This window comes from Heptranchias perlo, chromosome 36 (genome assembly GCF_035084215.1).
Source record: "Heptranchias perlo isolate sHepPer1 chromosome 36, sHepPer1.hap1, whole genome shotgun sequence".
Taxonomy (NCBI): domain Eukaryota; kingdom Metazoa; phylum Chordata; class Chondrichthyes; order Hexanchiformes; family Hexanchidae; genus Heptranchias; species Heptranchias perlo.
This window is the reverse complement of record NC_090360.1, coordinates 3,480,689-3,506,360: the sequence shown is the minus strand read 5'-3', so window position 1 is coordinate 3,506,360 and position 25,672 is coordinate 3,480,689. Positions and strand designations below refer to the sequence as shown.

General features: G+C 40.3%; 1 protein-coding gene and 1 long non-coding RNA gene across 5 annotated transcripts in view; one reads left to right on the top strand and one right to left on the bottom strand.

Moving 5' to 3' along the window:
- Nucleotides 1-1,142: 1,142 nt before the first annotated feature.
- macroh2a2 (macroH2A.2 histone) lies at nt 1,143-23,834 on the bottom strand. 3 transcript variants are annotated; one of them, XM_067972399.1, is made up of 10 exons: nt 23,727-23,834; nt 18,825-19,036; nt 18,329-18,435; nt 16,606-16,818; nt 14,947-15,057; nt 14,581-14,680; nt 13,064-13,153; nt 8,085-8,259; nt 4,377-4,418; nt 1,143-1,896 (listed from the first exon to the last, which is right to left on the bottom strand). In XM_067972399.1, the coding sequence occupies exons 2-10, from the start codon at nt 18,994-18,996 to the stop codon at nt 1,731-1,733; spliced, it is 1,176 nt and encodes a 391-aa protein (XP_067828500.1). In that variant the 5' UTR covers nt 18,997-19,036; nt 23,727-23,834; the 3' UTR covers nt 1,143-1,730. The 3 variants fall into 3 exon arrangements, with proteins under 3 accessions (XP_067828500.1, XP_067828501.1, XP_067828502.1); XM_067972400.1 differs by lacking the exon at nt 23,727-23,834 and adding an exon at nt 23,015-23,100; XM_067972401.1 differs by lacking the exon at nt 4,377-4,418.
- Nucleotides 22,779-25,672, top strand: part of LOC137304009 (uncharacterized) — a 70,091-nt gene continuing 67,197 nt past the window's right edge. For both annotated transcript variants that reach the window (XR_010958502.1, XR_010958503.1), the window contains exon 1: nt 22,779-23,058. This is a non-coding gene — a long non-coding RNA (uncharacterized lncRNA). The remainder of the gene's footprint in view (nt 23,059-25,672) is intronic.

Genomic DNA, 25,672 nt, shown 5'->3' with positions numbered 1-25,672 from the left:
GTAGCACCAAATCCAATCTTGCCTATGCTTAGGACAGGTACTCTCCTACTAGAAGGGGAGAGAAAAAAACATTAGATGTTATATGTGCAGTCAAACCAAAGCAGTGTGAACCACACTTGGTCACAATTTCAATTCTTGTTTACTGTTGAATTGTTGAGTTAATTCAACAACAGAGTGCTGCAGACTTCATCTTGGGTAAAACAAGGAATTGATTTTCTCACACACCCAGCTGTTAAGTCTACTGGGAAATGTATAAAATGCAAAGCATTTGGCCCCCTGGACTTAAAATTATGAATTCCATGATACAATGCAGGTGTTTCTGATCCCCACAAATATAAAAAAAAGTTGTTATAGCTGAGAATTTATTTTAAAAAAAGGATGGATGTGGAGTGAAATACAGTTAATTCAATATAATCTCAGAACAAGATGCCCTTAAGTCCAGTACCACTATGCCACCATTTTTCCAATTTTAACCCTAAATCTGTCTGTTCTTGACATTATCTTACTTCGCTACAATGGTCTAGAAATGTTTCACACCTGGAAGGGTGGATTATTTTCTTTTTTCCTGTCAACTTGCAATTGTCTGTGTATGGTACTAATGAACTGAGCAGTCGTGTGCTTTAATCTACCTTTTTGAATTATAAGAGGAAGTCAGCAGTCAAAAGTTGGTCGGTCCTGTATCACCAAACAGCTTCAGCCTTGGTAGCACTCGCCTCAAGTTAAAGGTCGTGGGTTCAAGTCCCACTCCAGGCACTTGAGCACTTTATCTCAGCTGAAACCGAGGAAATGCTGCACTGTCCAAATAAATCGTGTTGTGGAATCTTTTAAATCCGCTCGAGAGGGCCTCTGTTTTCACATGTCATTCAAAAGGCAGCAACCGAAGAGGAACTGGAGAGTTCTGCTGGTGTCCTGCCCAATATTTATCCCTCAACCAACATCACAAACAGATTATCTGGGACCTTGCTATGCACAAATTGACTGCCGTGTTTCACTTTTTAAAAAAAAAGGACTTCATTGGCTGTGAAGCAATTTTGGGTGGCCTGAGGATGTGAGTTGCTATATAAATGCAAGTTATTTCTTTCGCATGGACCACTTTATATACAGTTGTCTGCAACAAATTACTTTATTGCAACATCAGAGCCTGAAATACAAGTTTTTTTTGTTTTTATTTTTTTTAAAAAGCAGTCACACTATCAAACTACAGCAAATGGTACAGGGAGAGACAGATTGCTGCCATACTGCTGCTTCATCTTCCAATTGTTCCTTTACACACTGGAATGTGAAACCAATGCATTAACTTAACAAAAGGGATAATTAAAACCACAATTACATGGAGTCATAAAACAATGTTCTAGCATGAAATATCTTCCACTATTCTGTTGAATGTCACAACCTTTTAAAAAAAAAATTTAATTCCTTAAATCTAAACTCAGTATTTCAGTAAAATCACAAAATAATGTAAAAGATGCACAGTGTCAAGAAGGTTGTTTTCTTGTTTTTTTCCCCTAAAAGTAAATTTCAAAATGTTTTCTCCCCCTTGGGAGGAGTACTATAAAAAATGTAATCAAAAGTTTACACTTCAAACTTCAGAACATGTTCGTGATCACAGAACTCATACTTTGCACCTTCTCATTTACTTTTTGAACACACACACACACTTTTCTGTATTGTTGGACAAAACGCTGTTAAAATTCCCCAGCTTTCCATTTTAAAAAAAAGATAAAAACAGGTTACTTTGTGTCAAGTTTTGCCATTTCCTGCACATAGATACCGATACTTTCACTGTCGAATAAGACGAAAAAGATGTTCTTCAGCGATGATGACGTTGTGTTAACAAAATAATTGGAGATGGCCTTGAGGATGAGCTGTGCTGCAACGTGCTTTGGGAAACAATTTCTGACGGTAAAAAAACAAATTAACCATTACTTCACTGTTATTAAACTTCGCTTCTACATTACTATGGCAGTACACCTGCCAAGTGTGTACCAAAGAGCTATAAAAGGGCAACATCATGTAATACTTTGTAGATTATGTACAATGCTGCAGTTGCCCATCAGCATTGACAAGAACAAATATTTACATTAGTAATTCAATTGGAGTTAATGACATAATCAACTGTCCAAAACAATGGTCAGGCCACAGTTACAATACTGTGTAGAGTTTTGGACACCCCATTAAAGAAAGGACAATTAAAGCCAGAGAGAGCACAGCATGGATTCACTATGAGGATGTCAGGGATGAGGAACTATAGATATACAGTGGGACTGAAGATATTAGGATTACTTTCATTGGAGCAGATGAGGCTAAAATGATTTATAGAGTTTTTTTTTAAATTAAGGCTTTTGCTGGCATGAAAAGGGAAAGATTATTTTCTCTGGTTGGGGGAGTCAATTTAAAACTGTCACTAAGGGTGAAGAGTGGAGTTAGGAATTTATTTTACACACACGCAACAGGTTGTGGCCACGGGGTAGTTGAGGGACGACCACTGCATCTTTTAAGGGAAAACTGGATAAATACTCGAAGCAGAGGAAGATACGAGCCTATGGAGAGAGTAAGAAAGTGGGATTAGTTTTGGATTGCTAGATCAAAGAACCAACAGCGACCAAGGTTCTCCTCCTGTGCTGTAAATCTCAAAAGTAAAGAGAAAAAAAAATTCTTGTCTTACATTTCAGTGACAGTGTAAAAAAATGAATCCCTCACACAGCTTCAATGAACAAAATCATTTACTGGGGGAGGGGGGGGTTGGTTAATGCAAGTGGCTAATCCTATTAAATGTTTAAATTAGTTGCACTGCGTGTGCTCAGCTGCACGACAAACCCTTTTCTCTGCCACACAAAATGCTGTCTAGAATTGTGACATCTGTATTCGGAAGTTCAACTGTAAAATTGCTAGAGTTAGTACCATAGTATTTCTTTTGGTGCTAGTTTCTGGCTGCTCACAGGATCCATTCCATCCCCCCTACACTACCTGGCTGCTCACAGGATCCATTCTATCCCTCCTACACTATGTGGCTGCTTAATGGATCCATTCTATCCCCCCTACACTATGTGGCTGCTCACAGGGTCCATTCTATCCCTCCTACTTTCCACACACAAGCCTCCTGAGTGTCTGATCCAGATTTTAACTTTTTTTGTATTGAGTGAGAAATGCAGTTTTGTGCCAGTGGCTGGTTTCTTCAGAGCATTTCCTCCAGCCTGGCCATAGGAGAAATAACATGGCCTAATAATTCAGCAAAATTATCCACGGTGAAAAATTATACACGCCAAATCGGCACACACTCTGAGCACTGGTCTTCATCTTTCATCCACAATTGCCGACAAGAGTTCTTAGTGGGCTTGGCCGTGAGGTTCACTTCTTCAGAACAAGTCTTCAGCCTGAACCAGTACAGTGATTTAAACCATTTTCCACTGCTGCTCCATCAGTGCACAAGTCCTATGGAGAATGTTGGTAGTGCAAGTTTTCTATTGCATTGGCTAGCTTGGCAGTCTCAAAAGAACTTCAGAGAGAGCCAAGAGACCAAATGGAAATAGCCCGGTCACATATTTGGTCCTAGACTCCACTGAACCCCCTTCTCTGGGACCAACAATTATAACAACTGACCAGTATAGTAATCAACTCACAGCATTCCAACCTACGTGTTTAGCAGACTCGAGGCTATTATGTAATCCATGCAGCACCGCAAGGTTCAAAATTGGAGGCCATTTCTGTCACAAATAGAGTGACTGAGATCTTAGCTTGCTGCTTGTGCTCGCTCCAGAAACATGCAGGTCATGACGCCACAAGCAACTGGTTATGGAGGAGGGGTCTCCATCCTTGCCCCTCATTTAGATCCAGTTTTTCATAAGCCATTGATAAAAAGATATATATCCTTGTTGATTAGGGTACTGCAACTATTATTCCAAAAGCTACCACCTGCCCTAATTCCATGACACAATGAATAAAACACACACACACACAGTGTATTTAACCAATTCCAATCCATAGCTGACCAGAGGCATTTGAACTGCTGAAAGTATGGTTGCACAATTCCTATCTTAGATCAGTACATTCGGTCAGGTTTTCCTAGGCCTTTGTCCGATTAATACTTACTATAAGATTGGGAAGTGTTCATCCTGATCAACCATTAATATCCTTTTGGATAATATGACGGCTACGATCATGCATCAAGCAGTCATTTGGTGGATCGAGGCTTTTCTAACTAATGAAATGGAGTGTATGTAACAAGATAAAGGAATTGTTGGGTACCAATGGTGGTACCTCTCAAGGTACCAAACTTGGCAACCTACTTTCTCTAATAATAATTAACAATCGTCAGGTTCATGGACAATGTTAAATACGTGGATGACCACCATAGTAGAAGCATTTGAACATCCTACCTTGATTGGTTTGCAGACCGACCTGAAGCTCGAGAGCTGGTCCTGTCCAATGACATGGAAATCAACCCCAAAAGACAAAAGAGTTTATTATTAATTTTAGAGGAGGAGACTCCCTTCCCCCCTCATTCAGGGGTGATCTGCATTAAGAGAGCTCCCACCGTGAAACTTGCATAGAATTACAGCACAGAAATAGGCCATTCGGCCCAACTGGTCTATGCTGGCGTTTATGCTCCACATGAGCCTCCTCCCATCCCACTTCTGGGCATAATGTGAAGATTTAAATTGGGGAGCTCAGATTTCTCCTACATGCAAAGCAAATGGCTACCTTTACCCAACAGTCGTCAAGTGGTGGTCTTCCAAAGGCAGACCTTCAGTGTATCTTCGATCAGCAATTAGTGACGTGGTGGGATATGGTCACCAGGTGTGGTACGCCAACTTTATGTTTTAAGCTTAATGCCAAAACTAAATCGGTACAACAATTATATGTGGCTATAATGCAAAATACAATAAAACTGGAGATTGTTGATGGACACTAATGTGGTACAGGAAGTTTATCGGAACTATAGGTCGCTTGCAACCTTCACTACTAGCTTACCTTTGAGAAGCATCAACACATTTAACATTAGGATTTCAGTTAAGGGAGAAAGAGTAAATACCCTCTACTATAGCTTCAAAGTGGAGACTGCTCCTGAAGAATTTTTATAAATTCTTGTTTGAAATTAACCTTGAAATCAGCACTTGTACTCACTGTACACAACCGCTGCTTTACTATTACAATTTTTGAATAATGATTATGATAGTAGGTAATAATTCCCAATGTTTTGCTAACACTGATCATCGTACTGTGATGTGGCACAAACAATTGATTTTTAATGATGGGTTGTTAGGGCAATGTAGTTAAATCTTACGGCATTTCAATGCTCTGTTACAATTTGAACCCCTGGTCAGGCATTCTGCAGTTTCAGGAATCAAACTGTGTTAGCATACAGACTTTGTTCAAATCCCTCCATGGCTTCGCCCCTCCCTAACTCTGTAACCTCCCCAAGCCCTACAACCCTCCAAAAACTCAGCGTTGCTCCAACTCTGGACTCTTGTGCACACCTTACTTCCTTCTACCCACCACTGGCTATCATGCCTTCAGCCACCTAGGGCCCAAGCTCTGCAATTCCCTCCCCAAACCTCTTTGCCTTTCCACCCCTCTTTCCTCCTTTAAGACACTGCTTAAAACCTACCTCTTTGACCAAGCATTCGGTCACCAGTCCCAAGGTCTCCTCTTTTGGCCCGGTGCCAAATTTTGTCTGATTACGCTCCTGTGTAGCGTCTTGGGACATTTTACATTAAAGGCCCCATATTAATGCACACTGTTGTTGAGGCATACCTATATGTACTAATACGCTTCACTCTAGCTGACCACAAGACCTAGATTGCAGATATGCCTTTGCTAAACTCTTCATAGAACAGACAGAGGTTCATTCTAATGGGACACATTTGAAAAAAAAACTGTACACACTTCCAATACTTCAGGAAAAAGGATGATTTACTATGCTCAAATGCTATCTAAGGGAACCTCACTGAAAGGCATAGGTTTTAATCTATTACTTTGTAGTAAACATCCTAAAATTTAGGAAGTTCAACACCTTTTTGAGAAATATAAGGCAGTTACTCTTCTGACAGCAATCCAGGAAGTATAGCCCAGGCCTACAGCAACCAATGTGAAGAATGTCTGCTTTCATCCAATCAGGATGTTCGAGAGTTACCAGGAGAAAGTATAATTCCCCTATCGTTGGACCTGTGATACCCAGTGATTTCACATGTCCCTCACCAGTATTTACTTTGCAAAGTTCACATGTGTAGCAACCTCAACAACTGCTTTGTTACATGCACACTAAGGAAGGAGCTGAAGTTCATTCAGGCAACCCACACAGTGTTTCTATTACTTGACAAACCAAACTCCAGGTTTCCATGGCAATCTAAAATGGATCAAGCTGCAATTACAACCTCTCCAGGGCATCACCCTCTATAGGAACCATGATCCAAGATACCTATGGCCAGTTAAAAGAGTTTGCTGACAGAACTGTGGGACTTTTAGCATCTGTAATCTTTGAGCACAAGTAGTTTTCCAGATCATTAACAGGATCCCACATTAGTAATCTAAACAGGCAATATTCTGGCAGGCCTGCAGTTGTAGCCTTTGCTGCCTTCTAACCTCAACCACCAATACCTCAGATTGGTAGATAGCATTGCAGTCCATGACCTCAACAGGTTGGAATAATTGCCCAACATTTGGCAAACATGGATAACCAGTGGATCTCCTCAGTGGGATTATGATCCTATCCCATGAATAAATAAACCCAGCGTAGAAGGGTAGACTCCATGATCTTGTATCAATTAGCTTGGCCACGTGTTGATTCATTTGCTTCAAATCAAAGCTGCATAGCTAAAAGAGTTCCTCTCTTCTTCTCCTTCACCGCCCCAAACATTTTGTGCTGATCACCAAACGCAGAAGCAATGGGGTCAAAGTAATATCACAATGTATTGGTCACAAAATCCATGGCTTTAAAAAAGTGTCCTTTCTGGTGAATCTTCCTCATGCCCTAGTAGCCAAGATAGGCTTCCCCTAGGGGCAGAGCTTTTTAGTGTCTGGTGCCATGCAGCTTGCAAGTTCATCTGAAAAGGGACTACCTCGAGCAATTATGAGTACTATTTAGCCACCCTATAAATCCTCCACGTTTATATACTTGCATGAAGAGATAAAAATATGCAGTTTTGGTAAGGCAGTACCCATCCTTAAAGAGAACCCCAAAACATCAGTCCTTTTAAGAACTGCTTCAGCCAGAACTTGTATGCACCTTCATTTGCAGTCCACCTCAAGTTACTTTAACAGTGACTTGCTTCTCAGCAATAGGAATAGAAAGCACATTTTCATTCAAAGATCTTGATATTTGCCTTTTCTCACCATCGTGGTTGATTGAAGTAGTACATTAAATACAATCAAGTACTATCCTTCCCCCATACTAAGTGAAATAGCAGGAGGTAGTTGTAGCTTCAGCTGTGTTTTTGTTCCCAGTGGAAGACCCACTGTTTCAAGCCACTTATTTTTCTCCAGTTGGCCAAACCCCTGCCCTAACCAGTACTGAATCTTGCTCTCTTGTACATTTCCTGGTTGGCAGCCAGTGGTAGAAAGGTAGTTGTGTGTAGGGTTTCCTGTGGTGCCACTTATGCTGCTATAACTGGCATCAACCCATTTGTTTCCTCTGGTTCTCAGACCCCAAATGGTGGGTCTCAATAGGAGAGGGAAAGCTACAATAAAATGGAGCATCGTATCTTCAAATGGTCTGATAGTCATCCTTTTTTTGAAAAGGGCGGTGGGAGGGTATTAATTTTAAAATTTCTCTCCGCAATACGTTGCTCCATCTCTATACGGTCCAATTCAAGCAAAAAGAGATATCATTTGCATCTTACGAAACCAAATTGCAGCTTGGCCAAAATAAAATGGAATCATGGCATACCAATTTCTTTCACTTATGAATGCCAACAGTGATTCATACTAAACAATCATGATTTACGTGAACTGCAGCAACATTTCTGTGCTCTATATCTTTTTCAAACAAAAGCAGATGTGACTTGCATCACCCAGTATACAGAGTGGTATCCTCTACCCAATGTTTTAAAAAAAAGCCTTTACTTTCAAACAGAAGATAAGTTTACCTGCTGCTGGCAATGGATGGGAAAGCGATTGATTTCAGTTTCTTCTCGTCTGCCAAGGTCAGGCAATTCTTCACAGTTTTTTCCAGTTGCTCTTCACATTTATCCACTCCCCACTGAGGGATGTTGCAGTGAATGATGAACTTAGCTGGCAATCCAGGGGCCTGACCCAATACAGCTGTAACAGATGAAGAGGATTAATTGGCAACCAACTACTCAAAAGATGGCCTTTTTTGTACCTCTATGAAACATTTTAAAACAGCATATTAACAAACAGTGTTCATAAACAAACACATCTGACGGCCTATTGCTAAGTTCGTCCTCCTTTCAGTTACAGATGATCACATTTTAAAGGAAGCCCACTGTAATGAGCTTAGTTAACAATATGCCGTGAAATTTCTGTCCAGGTTTCTACAAAACGTCTCAAAATTTTGTAGCAAAGTCGATAGGGTGGTCTATGGAGCTGCAAGAGTCTTAGAAGCTTCTATGTGGTACCACAATTATGACTTGCCATCAACGTAGTATCTGTTGAGCCAGAATCTTGCAAACTGCTGGAGATCATGTTTTTTTATAAAATATCATTCTTGGGATATGGGCGTCGCTGGCAAGGCCAGCATTTATTGCCTATCTCTAGTTTCCCTTGAGAAGGTGGCGGTGAGCCTCCTTGAACCATGCAGGTATGGTGTTCCAGGATTTTGACCCTGCAATGTTAAAGGAATGGCGATATATGTCCATTCAGGGTGGTGTGAAACTTGGAGGTGGTGTCCCCATGTACCTGCTGCCATTGTCCTTCTAAGTGGTAGAGGTCACAGGTTCGGGAGGTGCTGTCAAAGAAGCATTGATGTATACAAGGCCCGAAGCAATCTTACGACAGAGACTCTAGAATCATAGAAAGTTACGACATAGAAGAAGGCCCTTCGGCCCAATGTGTCCGTGCCGGCCGAAAAAGAGCTGTCCAGTTTAACCCCACTTTTCAGCACTTGGTCCGTAGCCCTGTAGGTTACGGCACTTCAAGTGCACATCCAAGTACTTTTTAAATGAGTTGAGAGTTTCTGCCTCTACCACCCGTCAGTTCCAGACCCCCACCACCCTCTGGGTGAAAAAAATTCTCTTCAGCTCCCCTCTAATCCTTCTAACAATTACTTTAAATCTATGCCCCCTGGTCACTGACCTCTGCGAAGGGAAATAGGTCCTCCCTATTTACTCTATCTAGTCCCATCATAATTTTATATACCTCAATTAAATCTCCCCTCAGCCTCCTTTGTTCCAAAGAAAACAACCCCAGCCTATCCAATCTTTTCTCATAGCTGAAACTCTCCAGTCCTGGCAACATCCTCGTAAATCTCCTCTGTACCCTCTCGAGTGCAATCACATCTTTCCTGTAATGTGGTGACCAGAACTGTACGCAGTACTCAAGCTGTGGCCTAACCAATGTTTTATACAATTCTAGCATAACCTCCCTGCTCTTGTATCCTATGCCTCAGCAAATAAAGGAAAGTATGCCTTTTTAACCACCTTGTCTACCAATCCTGCTACCTTCAGGGATCTGTGGACATGTACACGAAGGGCCCTTTGTTCCTCCACACCTCTCAGTATCCTCCCATTTATTGTGTGCTCTCTTGCCTTGTTTGCCCTCCCCAAATGCATTACCTCACACTTCTCTGGATTGAATTCCATTTGCCCCTTTTCTGCCCACCTGACCAGTCCACTGATATCTTCCTGCAGTCTACAGCTTTCCTCCTCACTATCAACCACATGGCCAATTTTGTATCATCCGAGGTTAGAGTGACTGGCATGTCATTACTCGGTCTATCCTTCTCTCCCTTTTTAAACAACGGTACAACGTTAGCAGTCCTCCAATCCTCCGGTACCAGGCCTGTAGCCAGGGAGGATTGGAAAATGATGGTCAGAGCCTCCGCTATTTCCTCCCTTACTTCTCTTAACAGCCTGGGATATATTTCATCTGGGCCTGGCAATTTATCTACTTTCAAAGACGTACAGGGCTTTAGTGAGACCTCACCTGGAGTACTGCGTACAGTTTTGGTCTCCTTATCTAAGGAAGGATATACTTGCCTTGGAGGCGGTACAACGAAGGTTCACTTGATTAATTCCTGGGATGAGGGTTGTCCTATGAGGAGAGGTTGAGTAGAATGGGCCTATTCTCTCTGGAGTTTAGAAGAATGAGAGGTGATCTCATTGACAGGGTAGATACGGAGAGATTGTTTCCCCTGGCTAGAGATTCCAGAACCAGGGGATATAGTTGTAGGATAAGGGGTCGGCCATTCAAGACTAAAATGAGGAAGAATTTCTTCATGCAGAGGGTTGTGAATCTTTGGAATTCTCTACCCCAGAGGGCTGCGGAAGCTGAGTCACGAATATATTCAAGGCTGAGATGGATAGATTTTTGGACTCAAGGGAATCAAGGGATATGTGGATCGGGTGGGAAAGTGGAGTTGAGGTCGAAGATCAGCCACGATCTGATTGAATGGTACAGCAGGCTCGAGGGGCACTTTTGCCTACTCCTGCTCCTATTTCTTATGTTCTAATCCCCTTAATACTTCCTCTCTCACTGTTTATCCCATCCAATATTTCACACTCCTCCTCAACTACAATCTCTGCATCGTCCCCCTTTTTGTGAAGGCAGATGCAAAGTATTCATTAAGAACCATCCCCACTTCTTCTGCCTCCACACACAGGTTACCTTTTTGGTCTCTAATAGGCCCTATTCTTTCCTTAGTTATCCTCTTACTCTTTATGTATTTGGAGGGAGTGCAGCATAGGTTTACTAGAATGATACCCGGACTTCAAGGGTTGTTACGAGGAGAGATTACACAAATTGGGGTTGTATTCTCTAGAGTTTAGAAGGTTAAGGGGTGATCTGATCGAAGTTTATAAGATATTAAGAGGAACGGATAGGGTGGATAGAGAGAAACTATTTCCGCTGGTTGGGGATTTTAGGAGAAGGGGGCACAATCTAAAAATTAGAGCCAGACCTTTCAGGAGCGAGATTAGAAAACATTTCTACGCACAAAGGGTTGTAGAAGTTTGGAACTCTCTTCCGCAAACAGCAATTGATACTAGCTCAATTGCTAAATTTAAATGAGATAGATAGCTTTTTGGCAACCAAAGGTATTAAGGGATATGGAGTTAGATCACAGATCAGCCATGATCTTATCAAATGACGGAGCAGGCACAAGGGGCTGAATGGCCTACTCCTGTTCCTATAAAACATTTTTGGGTTTTCCTTAGTTTTACTGGTCAGTATTTTTTCGTGCCCTCTCTGCTTTTCTGATTTCCTAGGTGCAGACAGCTCTCTGTGTCTGACACAAGCTTCCTCTTTTGCCTTTTCTTACCCTGTATGCTCCTTGTCATCCAGGGGGTCTAGATTTGGGAGCCCTACCCTTTCTCTTTGTGGGAACACATTTACTCTGAACCCCTTGAATGCTTCCCACTGCTCTGACACTGATTTACCTTCAAGTAGCTGTTTCCAGTCCACTTTTGCTAAATCACATCTCAGCTTAGTAAAATTGGCCTTTCCCCAATTTAGAACTTTTACGCCTGTTCTATCTTTGTCCTTTTCCATAACTATGCTAAATCTAACTGAATTATGATCACTACCACCAAAATGCTCTCCCACTTATACTCTACCCAGTGCCATCCCAAAATCAACCACCTCAGAAAGACAGATTCTACGTTGTCAATTTATGAGGAACCTCAGTCTCCCTTTGAATTCAGTACCTGCTAGTCTGTCTCTTAAAGGGTGCTCGAATGAACCAATCTAAACATCCATTGACATTAAAAGGTGTTGTAGTCAAAAAAGGTCACTGCCATCAACAAGTAATTTACCAACCCCTCTGGGTGTTCCTGTTAGGCCAAGTGGTAGAACTTTGTACAGATAATTTACTCCATTACAACCAACTTCAATGCATTTTGTGATTTGCTCACCCCCACGTGACAAAATGCAAGGCTGTGTTTTGCAAACAGATACTTTTCTGGGTGGCCTGCTGGATCATTTACAGAGGTGTCACCATTTTGAACTTAAACATGAGTGTTGAAGGTCTGGCTGTTTTAAACCCGAGTATGAAGTTCCCTTTGCCCACATATGCAAAAAAGCAGACACCCAATGAGCCACATGGAGGACTGCAGAGCTAAAGCAAAACCTCAAACTGTGAGCTGGGCATTCTAGAGAGGCAAAATTCCCTGGTCTACAATTACATGCAAAGGGTATTGATGGTGGGTTATTGCGAGCATCTACACAATGTTGTTCACTTTGGAATTGGAATCATCAGTCTGAGCCACTTCATGTCGTGGATAAACTTAACCCTGGGGCTTCATGAGCCTCAGTCCTCATTTGACGTAATTGTTTTGTAGTTTATATCAGCTCCCACTTGTCCGATCAGGAGAACTACTGGCTCAAAAGTCAGACCCCAAGTGCTCCAGTGACCCCACCCTCCCCCAGATCTGTTTCTGCTGCATGGATAAATATTATACATATATATCTGTATATGGTTATACACAGTTGTATACCACAACAGCTGGTTGTCAAATAAGCAGTGACCTGTGAGAATCTGCTACTAAACTGAAATCGATAAGAGTTTGGAATGGCATGCTATGATTTTGATATGTAAACATATTAATCATTGCCTGGTTCTCCCAAAATGCCAAATGTGACAACAGAACACAAGTGTAAAATACCCAAAAGCATTTTCCCTGGTTGAAAAGTTAAGATATACCTATAAGAGATGAGATTATGGTATTCAAAAGCACCAATAGACTGTGTTGTAATAATCATAATTGGTAAAATTTCAGTGTTTCGACTATTTTACTACCATATATCAAAGCAGATTATTCTCTATTGTTCATGTAGTAACTACAGATGATAAAATAAATGCAGATCTTTGATGTGAATGTCTTAATTGACTGTACTATTTGTACAGTTAACTTTACTAAACTTAAAAACTATATTACAAATTACTACTTGCCCCCAGTTACTTCCAAAGGTCCATTGGACTTTCGCAGCTCCTTCACAGCATCCAAAAACTCCTTTCCACCAGCTTTCTCCAAAGCATTACCTGAAATTACAATTGATGTGTATAACATACTGTAGGCTGGTTGATGGTCTACTGGTGAAGTGGACTGAACCTCATCAAAAAGATCAAACTGCAAAACCAGTTCCTTTTTCCTCCCCATCAAATATGTAACAGTGCCATCTTAATAACATAGGTAGTCTTAAAACCAAATTGGAGATTGAATTCCCGGGGCTACCACTGCTGGAAGTCTCGATACAGTATTCACTCATTATGGTGGAAGAATTGCTTTGTGCATTAATGCGTAATAAAGAACTTTTATAATTTTGTTACATGAACAGAGAGAAAATATCTCTCTATATCCCTACAGTAATGAACAATATTACCGTAGAGCTTAAAATTCTTGGTACAAAAATACATTGAGTGAAATACAGAAGATATCTCCGTAGATACGCACATACACTTCATTAATTTTACTTATAGGTTCAGTCCACGCAGGACTAAATGAGTAATGATTACTCACACATTCACAGTAATATAGATCTGTTTATTAAATCCTTATATCTCTAAGAACCTTAAAGCTTGTACAGCAACTATGCCCCACACCACTGCAAGAACAGGTGCTTCATTGTACAGGTAATACCAAGATGTGGAGTAATATCCTGGTCACAAAGTTAAGTCAGGAAATTGTCAGCTGACTCTGAACATCCAGGTTGGAGTTCTGCTTGGAGATAGGTTGTGGGGCTGTACTCCGCCATCAGCGACACTAAGATGCAGAGGTGTACATCAGACCAACAGTAGGAAAGCAGGCAGAAGACGTGACTCAAGGTCACTCAGGTTGTAAGGCTTGTGTTTGGATCAGCACTGGCAAATAACCAACTCATGTGAGGGGTGATATTTATACTGGTGTTGATTTGGAGTCTATAAATGGGTCAAACATATTGGGACTAATCTGTTCTCCAAAAGTCAGCAGAACAGCAGTTCAGATTCTAGTCATGAACTTTACATTTGGGCTTTCCTCATGGTGGACTGTGATCACCTACAAGTGGTCACTATGGACACAGTTAGTTAATTGTACAATCACTACCCACTCTGTTTTTCAGGCACAGTTGTGAATTGGGGAATAATTCCTCCCTTATTTTAATTAAAAATTTTAAACATTCATCAAATGAATTACTTTTCTGTGTTTTTGTTAAGACAGTTTCTATTAGGATTTATCAATAGATTAGAAGATGAACCCAAATTGTCTGAGAGAACAATTTAAAAAGATTACTAACTTAGAGCTGATATGGGGCAGTGTATTGCAACTTTCATATTCCAATAGTTTCCAAAAATTTCAAGTGTACTGTGAATACAGTAAGTTAATGTAAATATAGCCAGCAGACTTTTCAGCCGTTTTATAAAGCATCCCTCAGGTATAGAAATAATTACTGTAAGGCCTAGTGGGAAAAAAAAAATTCACAAAAACATACCTACATCCTCTTTAAGATCTATTTCAGCATTTGTTGGGTTAATGATGCACTCAACCTTAACTGAACCAATGTTACTGATTTCACTCTGTGTCAGTGATAGCTGAAAATAGAGAAAATAAGATCTGGTAAACTACATTAATAGCAACAGTTTAAAAGCAATTGAAGATGGTCAAAATAGTTTGACGTGGAAACAAAGATTAATTTTTATTATGTTAAAATCAGGACATTGCTTTAATAAGCGCCAATCCTCAAACAAAGCGGTAAAAGAAAATGCAAAAACTGAAAATATATTGAGTACTGAACTGGATACAAATTATGTCCATACTTTTGGATTAATTTAAATCAAAAATGCATTGCAAATCTTACCTTTTGCCCCAGGAAAAGGCTCTTCGTCGAAAGAATTGTGAATCCTTCACCGGGCACATCCTCTGATGTGGAACTAGATGCCCCTTCCTTATTGCTCTCTGATCGTTTACCCTGATTTTAAAAAAAACATTGGTTTTTGAAAAACTTATCTTAATTTCTTTGTTCTTGAAATAATCCAAAACGTCTCCATTATTCCGACATGAGTATTTTTCGCAAAAGCAATGTGCTGTATTTACCTATCCAATTAAATACATGACGTGTGTTTGTTCAGTGCCATAGCACAGCTATAGACAATTTTAATTCCAAAACTAACTCTGGTATTAATATGTTGATGTATTCTCGTTCTTTTACAAATCAGTGTCAGTGACCCACTAACCCTTGTTTGAAAAGCAAACCCCACTTGGCCTTCCTGTTTTTAAGCACGTGGCATTACATATTACCACAAGGGCTGGGAGTTTTGTGAATCTATTGATTCTGCTAAGACTATGATCTGCATCTAAAATTATATATTCATAGGTTTCCTATTTGTTGGATTGAATGTACGTGTTTCTATATGTTCAGATAAGAAAGCATTAGTGGTACTAGGTGGGTTACAGCATCACCACTCTTTTACTCTTACACACCCTGTTTAAATCAAATCCAGACTAAAGGATTAATGTTATCTCTTGTAGATGGCTGATCAACTTTGAATCACAATCATTTTAGCCAGTGTCATCTCAGCTACAGCAAAAAAAAATCTTTATTTTAACAGCATCACTCAAAGGCCTTAATGATAATATAGGAAATTAGTTAAATTGGGGGTTAGATAATAAAGTAGGAATATTACTCTTGATGTAACCCATGTGATAACTGACCTTGGCCTGCTCGATAGTGGATGCAGAAAAATGTCATGTTTGGGGCAAGGGATATGGGAAGCAGAATGTTGAATTTCCCTGCACAGATATCCCTCATCTGATTGAACCCAAAAATGGTGGCAAAATGCAACTGAGTTACTTGTGTCGTGTTAGTGATAAGTGGTCTAACAGCAGCAAAGAATGTTCAACAACAGTATAGTGGGATTGGAACCTCGGCCACCAAAAAGAAAGTGTGCTAACCTGCTGCTCCATCCTTTTCCTGCCCCATGTCAAATTTCAAGTGTTAAAAGTCAAATAACATTGCAAGTTTTTATTCATCAGGGAGCTAACTCTATTGTCCACCTGTGACATATTTTGGAGGATGAGATTTTAAAACCAGATGACTTTGTACCCATCCAAATGAATTTTGACAGTAACCTTTAGTTTCAAATGCTGAGGTTTAATTGAAGATTAGCCTTATCCAATAAGTTAAATCAATTTAACTTTCGCCAAATTGAAAGTTTTTCTGCAACTAAACATCAGGTCCTTCGCACTGCTTTTCCCAGTTTGACGAGGGAAGTGCAAGATCAAAGCCTGGGAAAATAAATAAAAGTACACAGCTTAAGCTGAGATAAATTTTGAGCTTCCAAAGCTACGTAAAGCAAATGGCACTTTATGAAACACAGGATTAAAACCATAATAGCTAATAAATAGCTACTAATTACTAGTCCTTTGAGGACAGTTTAGTGCTACCGTGCCACACTGGTGGTTCCTCCTTACTATGTCCAAAACAATACGCCAGGAACTTTTCATGATGTGTACTTGCCTTTCTGACTGATTTGGCTTTTGTAGCCTTTTTGGCAGGTGTCTTCTTGACCGATTTTTTGACTGGAGAAGTCTTTGCTGTTTTTGCCTTCTTTTCTGAAGGTGTAGAAAGAATAGTTTCCGCTTTACCTCTGGCTCCACGTTTCTTCGCCAGAAGTTCAGGGTGAATTCTAGGCAGCACACCGCCACTCGCTATTGTTACTCCCCTTAGTAGCTACAGGCACAAAAGTAACAGCGTGAAACAACCTGTAGGGTACATCTGCAGTTCCAAATATGGCAAATATATATTTTCACTAAAAATGTCAGTGCATTATGGCATCACTATTCTTATTTCCCTGTCTAGCAAAATGCATTTTAAGTCAGTAAATTACAAAAGATGGGTTGAAGTTTGTTTTTGGTCCCACACTTTACACCATATAATTGCTGTCTGTGGGAAGTAGCACCAGTGGGAAGAGTGAAACACTTTAGTTATCCGCAGCATGGCTGATTAGAATCAAAAGATTTCAATGCACAAACCTAGATACAAGTTTAATTTATATATAGAATCAAAATGGACAGTGTGCCTGATATCAATTTGAAAAGGGAAACTTACACAATTATTAACTTGTGTTTATTTTTTTAAAATTCAGAATGAATTACCCTTATGGGGTCTGAATATCTCATAATACACACATACAGTAAGAAGAGCTTGCATTTGTATAGTGCTTCTCACATCCTCGGGATGCCCAAAGTACTGCACAGCCAATGAATTACTTCTGAAGTGTAGTCACCGCTGTTATGTTGGCAAATGCAGCAGCCAATTTGCACAAAGCAAGTGCCACAGGATCTTTTATGTCCACTTGAACAGGCAGATGGTTTAACGTCTTGTTCAAAAGACAGCACTCCCTCAGTACTGCTCTGATTGTGTTCATGTCCTGTAGTGGGACTGGAACTCACAACTTCCTGACTCACAAGCAAGAGTGCTACCAATGAGCCAAGCTGACGCTAACGTCGCTTCACTTGGATCAAAATAGATTATTGGAGATTTTCCTACTCTCAACTGCGTACCCCTCTCAGATTCTGTCGTAATACACATCATTCCTTGGAAAAAGGGGCAGACAGGCAAATGTTTTCCCAAACTTATAACAGCACTGCTCTGTGACTGGCCACAGAAAGACGTGTGGCAACTCTTGAGTTACAATGCCTCACAGCGTGGACAGCGCAAAGTAATGCAACTCAATTGTGGAAAAAGAAATCTGATTAATTCCAGGGGCACTTACACCCCAGTAGCAGAGACCAATGTAGCTACACAGCTGACCTTCACTCTTGCCTGATTTCTACACTTGCAATGGCTGTGCGAGCACAGACCAATCCCAGAACCAAAGAAGGCAATTCTCAATCACCATTACCAAAAATCAAATATCTTAAAATTAATCTCACCAAGTAAAATAAGTTTACGAACTGTATATTCGTGATATTATATACAATTGTTTAACCGTCTTTTGAAAAATTAAAAATTCCACTGACCATATTTGCCAAAGAAGGTGGCCATTCGGACCAACATGCCTGTGCTGGCTATTTGAAAGAGCTGTCCAATTAGTCCCACTCCTCTGCTCTTTCCCCATAGCCCTGCAAATTTTTCCTTTTCAAGTATATATCCAATTCCCTTTTGAAAATTGAAGATCCTTGATGGAAGTATTTGACAGATTTCAACTATATCAGACAAATATCATTACAAGCCTTACTTGATTTAGTTCTTCATCATTTGCCACTGCCAGCAGAATGTGCCTTGGAGTTATTCTACTCTTCTTGTTATCTCTTGCTGCATTTCCTGCCAATTCCAGGATCTCGGCTACAAAAAAAACCTTTTAGAGTTAATAGCTTTACAGCAAGTTCTACCAGATACCTGAATTTTAGGGTTTTAAAAATGAAATGTAAACTACACACATTTACCAGCGCAAAGAAATGATCGCCTTATTTTAGCTGCTTGAGAGTTCGTGCACATGCACAATTACTATAGTCACTCATCACCAAGATAATTAATGGAAATTATTACATTGGAGTAATACAATTAAAATGCCACAGCAGAATTTCTGTTATTACAATTTTTATCTGAAGATTCAAAATATAATTGTCACCAAGATTAAGGGATCCATTTCTGTAACCATTTCTTTCCTTTATAAAACTAAATTTTAACACTATTCTCCACATTTAAAATTATATTTACTATATTTTTTTTACCTGCTAGGTACTCTATGACCGCTGCCAAGTAAACAGGTGCTCCCATTCCAATACGATATTTGAATGTTGCTTTCCGTAAGTATCGCATCATCCTACCGACAGGAAAAATAACTCCCGCTCTGGCGGAGCGTGACAACTTGGTCATCTTCTTTTTTCCACTTCGGGCCGACATCTTGTGTGTTGTGGGTCAGAATCTTACACCAGCTGTGGATCTAAACAAACGCCACAATCAGTCACTTAGACATAGATTCTTGCAGCACCGAAGGAGGCCATTCAGCCCATCATGCCTGTGCAGGCTTTGAACTAGCTATCTAATTAGTCCTACTCCCCTGCTCTTTCCCTATTATCTTGCAATTTTTTTTGCGTGTGTTAGTGTTAAAAGTAATTCAACTATTTTAAGAGATGTTTGTTGTACATAACCTATATCAACTGATGCACACAAGTATCCCAAAATCAGGAGAGTTAGATGGCAATAGCCATATATTGTAGGGAGCTGTGGCACTTCTATCTGTTAATAAAACAAGAAAGTAAAAGGGGAAATTGTGAGACAGTGATTCTTACAGTAGTAGGAAAGCAATCCTTAGCCCTACCCAAGGCTATCCTTAGCCCTACCCAAGGCTTGCAAATTTCAACCCCCACGTTCTGGGATCACAAACCCTAAATATCAGCACTTCAGGGAGAGGTGTGGGTCTGCACCATACACCATGAGCTCCAGATTTCAAATGTTAGCTCGGACAGTTGCAGAATGGAGGGATGAAACTACTCAAAGGGAAGAGAGAAAAGAGAGAGGTCAGAAAGCAAGTGCTAAATATAATGAGGAAAATAAGATGGAAGAAAATAGGAGATGTTGGCTATATGAATCTAATGTTACTAACAAAAAGGCACTGACTAAAGAAATGTAGTTACTACCTTTACATTCACTGCTAAGATCATTGCTCTAGATTTTAACTTAGTATTTCATTTTAAAAAAATCACTAGTGAAATGGGAGGATTTTACATGAGAATTCACTCACTACAACAAAAGGGCAGGTGGAGTAACTTTGCTGGTTAAGTAAGGTTGCTAATTGTTAGCTGGTTAACAGTCACACTGTAATGCCTGGTCCCTTTAAAGGCTCCTAATTAACTGGGCATGACTATTAAGTTACTAATTCAAATATTAGTTTATATTGGTTTATTGATAAATGTGGTGGAACTTGGTTTCCCTTCCTTACTTGGGCTAAAATTGTGAACTATTTTCAATGCTGTTTCGTCCTTTTCACACAGCATTTGATAAAATTAACTGATTTTTTTGGATGGGTAGTCAGAAGAATTGACAAAATTCTAGTATTGGCCTCAAAAACCATACCTATATGATGACATTGACTATACCTCATCTTTTCATAACCGCAACAAAATTCCAACACTGCTACTTCCTACCTGTTTTTCCTTACACTTGCACCAGCAGTTATGTTAGATGAATTAAGCCAACAATAAGTTTTATTAATGAAACACTGATCCCAAATTAAATTCCAAAGCAATCCAAAAATACTGTACATTTCTCATTTTACAGCTTTATGATGCCTCACTTTGCAAGACAACATTCCCACACACCTCACTTTCCATTAATTCTTAGGCAGACAGCACCAGAGCAAAGAGTAATTCTATTCTGGAAAATAATGCCGAGACTGGTAAAAACTAATCTGTTTATCTTACAAGTCTCCAGTTCAAATTCATTAATACAAATTCTGAATCTAAAACCTGCTGCTACCCAATTGATTCAACAAGTCAAAACCAATGGAACTTTAAAAAGAAACTCCAGGTTCCAAACAATTTGTCTTGCACACAGAACATTTCTTCCCCTATCTATGATAATGGGAAATAGGAGCAAGTTAATTTGACTCATATTTGCCACTATAAAATTGGTGACTTTAGACATTTGCAAGAATTGTTAAAGCTGATTTATCAATGATTTAAAAATCTTTTTCTATTTTTTGCATCAAAAACTGGGAGAAAAAAAATCAGGAGAAAAATAATGTCCCCAAAAAACCCAGATAAATTCAGCAAAAATCCATTTTTATTTGAAACATTGTTAAAACTCAGGAAAACAAACAAGGAACTAATAAAGAAGCAGTTATGCTAAATCATAGAATCTAGTAGTACTGAAGGAGGCCATTTGGCCCATCGTGCTTGTGCAGGAGCTGTCCAATTAGTTCCACACCCCCAGCTCTTTCCCCATAGCCCTGCAAATGTTTTCCTTTGCAGTATATATAAAGCTATCAGCACAAAAACAGCTTTCTTTTGTGCGTCAAATCAAGCCCAGACGCACATTTTGTCTGTGATATTAGCACACCACATGCCAATTTCAGGAAGGGAAATAATGGGGATTTTCAGGGATTTTGGAGGGAGAATTGGATTTTTACCAACTTGTACAAAAAAAAGTGCCTTTGCAGTGGAAACTGGTGAATATTGATTTCAATTAACCTTAACATTTGTGATAAAACCTTGAGCATTTCATTTATGCATATATAATCAGCTGTCCATACCTGTGTCATCTCACTTATTCCTTTTCCCTCCTCCATAAAATAGAACCAATTTTAAAAATACCCTGTAATACTTATAGAAAATAACTCTCAGGTCAGGACTCAAAAATAGTGCAGGTCCGCTGGACAGAAACCAAAAAACCCCACTCATACTATACCAACATTACCGAACTGCATCCAATGAACTAATGGCAACCAATACAAAATAAAGCAAGTGCAGTTACACCCAGAGTATCACTGGCACAGGTGTCTCGTTTCAGAATGCAACTCAGTGATGGCCTTGTATCGAGGGAATGGTGACTGCAACAAGAATGGTTCTTTTGGAGGAAATAATTATTCTTTAATGGTTAAAATAATTAATGTTGACAACAAAATGTGGGAAAGGAGGAAGATAATTTCTACTCATTCCATAGCTTCCTTACTCAGCTGATCTCGACCAGTGCCGCTCTATAGGGAGCCGCCAAGAGAAATGTGACAATGACCTGGGGAAATTTTACCTTCTTTCCTAGAGAAGTCCCCAACTTCAACCCAGCATAATCCTACAAAGGCAGTTAAAATAATGAACTAAGATAGCATGAAACTAGATCCTACCATTCAGTAGATCTGAAGCTCATATGCTACATCAACATTCGTACATATTTAATTGTCAGTTAATTGTTCTTTCTTTTTGTGCAGAGCACCTAGATTTATTATTCATATAATAACTCAATTTTGAGCCTTGTTGAGAAATACCCATTCTCCCCTAGCTACATTTGCAATGTACAAGATTTTACTCTCAAATGAGAAAATGTCTCCTCCTGAATTTTGGGAATTGTCTGAGGAGAATTATAAGACTAAAATATTCATATTGATGGATACCATACATCTGTGAAGACCCATACAGGATAACTGGAAAATTCCCAAGGAAATCAACTTTCGGCAGGAAGAACTCAAAAAACAGACGACGTAGGAAGAGTAGGCCATTCAGCCCCTTGAGCCTGTTTTGCTATTCTACTGTACATGAATAATCTGGACCTCAACTCTTTATCCCTTAATACCCTTACCCAACAAAAATCTTTCAGGCTCAAGTGTACAAAGAAATCTCCTGAGCCACATGCCTTTCTCTCAATACATAAGTTGGACACAATTAGTTACACTTATAATCCCAATTTTAAAAAATAAAATACTTGATGCATCTTTATAAAATAAGTCTTTTGAAGGAATTGAGGCCTGGAACAGACATTGCCCCAACGTCACTTGGTCATTGTGATGACACATGGTGGTAAGCCAACATGGAAGTTGTCAATAAAAAAAAAACAACCAAAACAAAAGAAGCTGGAGTTTAAAAACGCACCAGTTTAAAAAATGTTTTTTAAAAACAAAAGACCATCTGCCCAACAAAAGAACAATATTTTAACCTCAAAATTCACCTCATGGTTCCCCCCCATCTGAAGAGCGGGGCGCGCGCCCGGCGCCCGCGGTGACAAAGGGGAAGCGGCGAGCGGGCGGCGCGTGCGTTCGTTTAAACTTTCACTTCCAACCGAATCGAACGCGCCCGCGCGAATTCAAACTGCGAGCTCGAGCGCTCCGTTCAACCGACGATCGGAACCCGCGGCCTACATGGCCAAGGCGACGCGGGCCTCGGCCTCCGGCTACCCACACACCCCCCCTCCCTCCCTCCTCCTCACAAACCTGGAACCTTTCTTTTTGTTGAAAAGCTCGGCACCAGCAGCCGGGTAAGAATTTTTAATTTATTTCAAAAAAAAAGAATGATTTTAAAAAATATGTGATGATGAAGATGAAGCAAATGCCGGACTGGAGGCGGTGTGTGCAGGCCGCCCGAGCCGGTTTCATCCGGAGCTCCGGGGGAGGATCGCCGCTCAAATTGCCTTCGTGAGGAGAGAGGGGGGGAAAAAACCCGCAGACCATCCGCGGTTGCATGGCGATTCGGCGTCCGGGAAACCCTCTATTTTACACCACTATTATTTATTAATAAGCAGTCTTAATTTTTTTTTTAAAAAGGTAAACCTCGAGGCCTAGAAAGTGATCGTGTAAAAAACACACACAAAAATAAAACCGAGGCCAAGCGCTTCCCGCCGAAGAAATGTCTTAATGTAACAACAAACAAAAAAAAATTGCCCACCATTTGCAGATGAAATGGGGACTTTAAAATATTTACACATTTTCTTCAAGTTCACATTTATATTTAACCCACGGCGGAGATAAACATCCGACACCCACAAGGTGCCTGGAACAGTTTCGGTTACCGTCTCCCTGTATAGCATTTTTTCATATATATATATATAATATGCATATAAATTTTGTGGCGCTAAGCAACTCGTTCCTTATTTCCAGCGGAACTCAATTGTGTTTTAAAGATAGATATAGATGATTTGGCGCTCACCTCCCTCCTTTTCTGGGCGGCAGTGGCGGCTGCGACTCGTTTCTGTCCGTTAATCCTGTGTATGGAGCAGGAAGGGGAAGCGATCGCTCTCACACACAACCGATTTGAAAATACAAACTCAGCCTATCAGAAATGGGAAATCATCGGGGGAGGAAAGTCGTGGGGAAATCAAAACCCCTCCTCCAAATAATTAAAACTAACCGTTGACACATTTTCAAAAAAAAAGTACCCCCGTGGTCTCACAGCTGGAATCCAGTAATGTTGGACAAGTTATTACCTGCCCAGTGTGGTGGGTTTAGACAATGCAAACCTATTTTACATATATACATATCTGAAAACTAAAGACTCCTCTATCAGAAATGATGATGCCTTTTCTTAATAAAACTATAAGGAGACACTGGGTTGCCCCCAGTGTCACACAACAAAAAAAAAACCTAAACAAAAGTGCCTCCTTTTTAGAGGGGCACAACTAGAAAGGTTACAGAATCATAGAAAGGTTACAGCACGGAAGGAGGCCATTCGGCCCATCGAGTCCGCGCCGGAAATCGAAAGAAACTTATTAAGTTAAAAATATTGTCACCTGTGTCCACTATGCCCTCCAGTCCCTGCGGTACCCGCTGGTTGCGGAATGAAAATGGTCGTATGACACACTGCACACTTTCTGATCATCTGTGTACAGTTCTGGTCACCCTATTATAGAAAGGATATTATTAAACTAGAAAGAGTGCAGAAAAGATTTACTAGGATGCTACCGGGACTTGATGGTTTGACTGATAGGGAGAGGTTGGATAGACTGAGACTTTTTTCCCTGGAGAGTAGGAGGTTAAGGGGTGATCTTATCGAAGTCTATAAAATAATGAGGGGCATAGATAAGGTCGATAGTCAAAATCTTTCCCCAAAGGTAGAGGAGTCTATAGCAAGGGGGCATAGATTTAAGGTGAGAGGGGAGAGATACAAAAGGGTCCAGAGGGGCAATTTTTTCACTCAAAGGATGGTGAGTGTCTGGAACGAGCTGCCAGAGGCAGTAGTAGAGGCGGGTACAATTTTGTCTTTTAAAAAGCATTTGGACAGTTACATGGGTAAGATGGGTATAGAGGGATATGGGCCAAGTGCAGACAATTGGGACTAGCTTAGTGGTATAAACTGGGCGACATGGACATGTTGGGCCGAAGGGCCTGTTTCCATGTTGTAAACTTCTATGATTCTATGATTCTATCTTTTAAGTGTTACTCACATTTTTCACTGATTCTGGCAAATAGTTGGCAATTGACCCAAGTAATTGCTCGCTTTTCTTTTCGAATATGGCATTGATAAATAATTCTCGGCATTCCCCTTCTCGCCCACCCGCAATTTGGCGTAGTAAGAGAGTGATGCAGTTGAAAGGTCTCTGCATTGCTCCAGAAATTAGCTTTTTGCCCAAGAAAGCAGAACAGTTCTTGCGGAACCCAGGGGTAGCGTGAGACCCTTGCAATTGCACGGGGCCCCGAGCGGATCCGTGAAAGGACACCAATGCAATGTTAATGGCTGATCCCTGATCATTCTGTCAACTATTTTTATATTACCTATTGCGAGCATGCCTTTTCACGATGGTACGTGTGTGGATTTGATACCAGATTAAGCAGGTTAGTACCATTGTCTAGTAAAATGTAGGGGCTCCAAACTGAGCCGTTGCACAGATTGTCATCCACCCCGCAAGGCAGACACCACTCTTGGCCACACCCAAAAGAAATTCGGAACAATTCTTGTCCCCACCAGCACGATAGCGTTTGGCATCTGGCTTATTTCCAAATTGTCTAACTTAGGGAGTGGGGAATACAACTAACTGAAAAATAGCAAGTCACGTGTTCTGAACAACATAACTGAGACTGGAGTAACGTGTTTCTGAAAACAGTGACTAACTGGCATTAAAGGAATAAGTCTACTAAATTTCCTTATCCTGTGGAATA

What these genes read in the sequence shown, in the direction of transcription:
- macroh2a2 (XM_067972399.1), bottom strand. Translation starts at nt 18,996, where the DNA reads ATGTCGGCCCGAAGTGGAAAAAAGAAGATGACCAAGTTGTCACGCTCC. An exon ending in GGTCATAGAGTACCTAGCAG is followed by an intron (nt 18,436 to 18,824) that starts GTAAAAAAAATA and finishes TTTTTTTTGTAG; the next exon opens with CCGAGATCCTGGAATTGGCA. An exon ending in GCCTTTTCCTGGGGCAAAAG is followed by an intron (nt 14,681 to 14,946) that starts GTAAGATTTGCA and finishes CTCTATTTTCAG; the next exon opens with CTATCACTGACACAGAGTGA.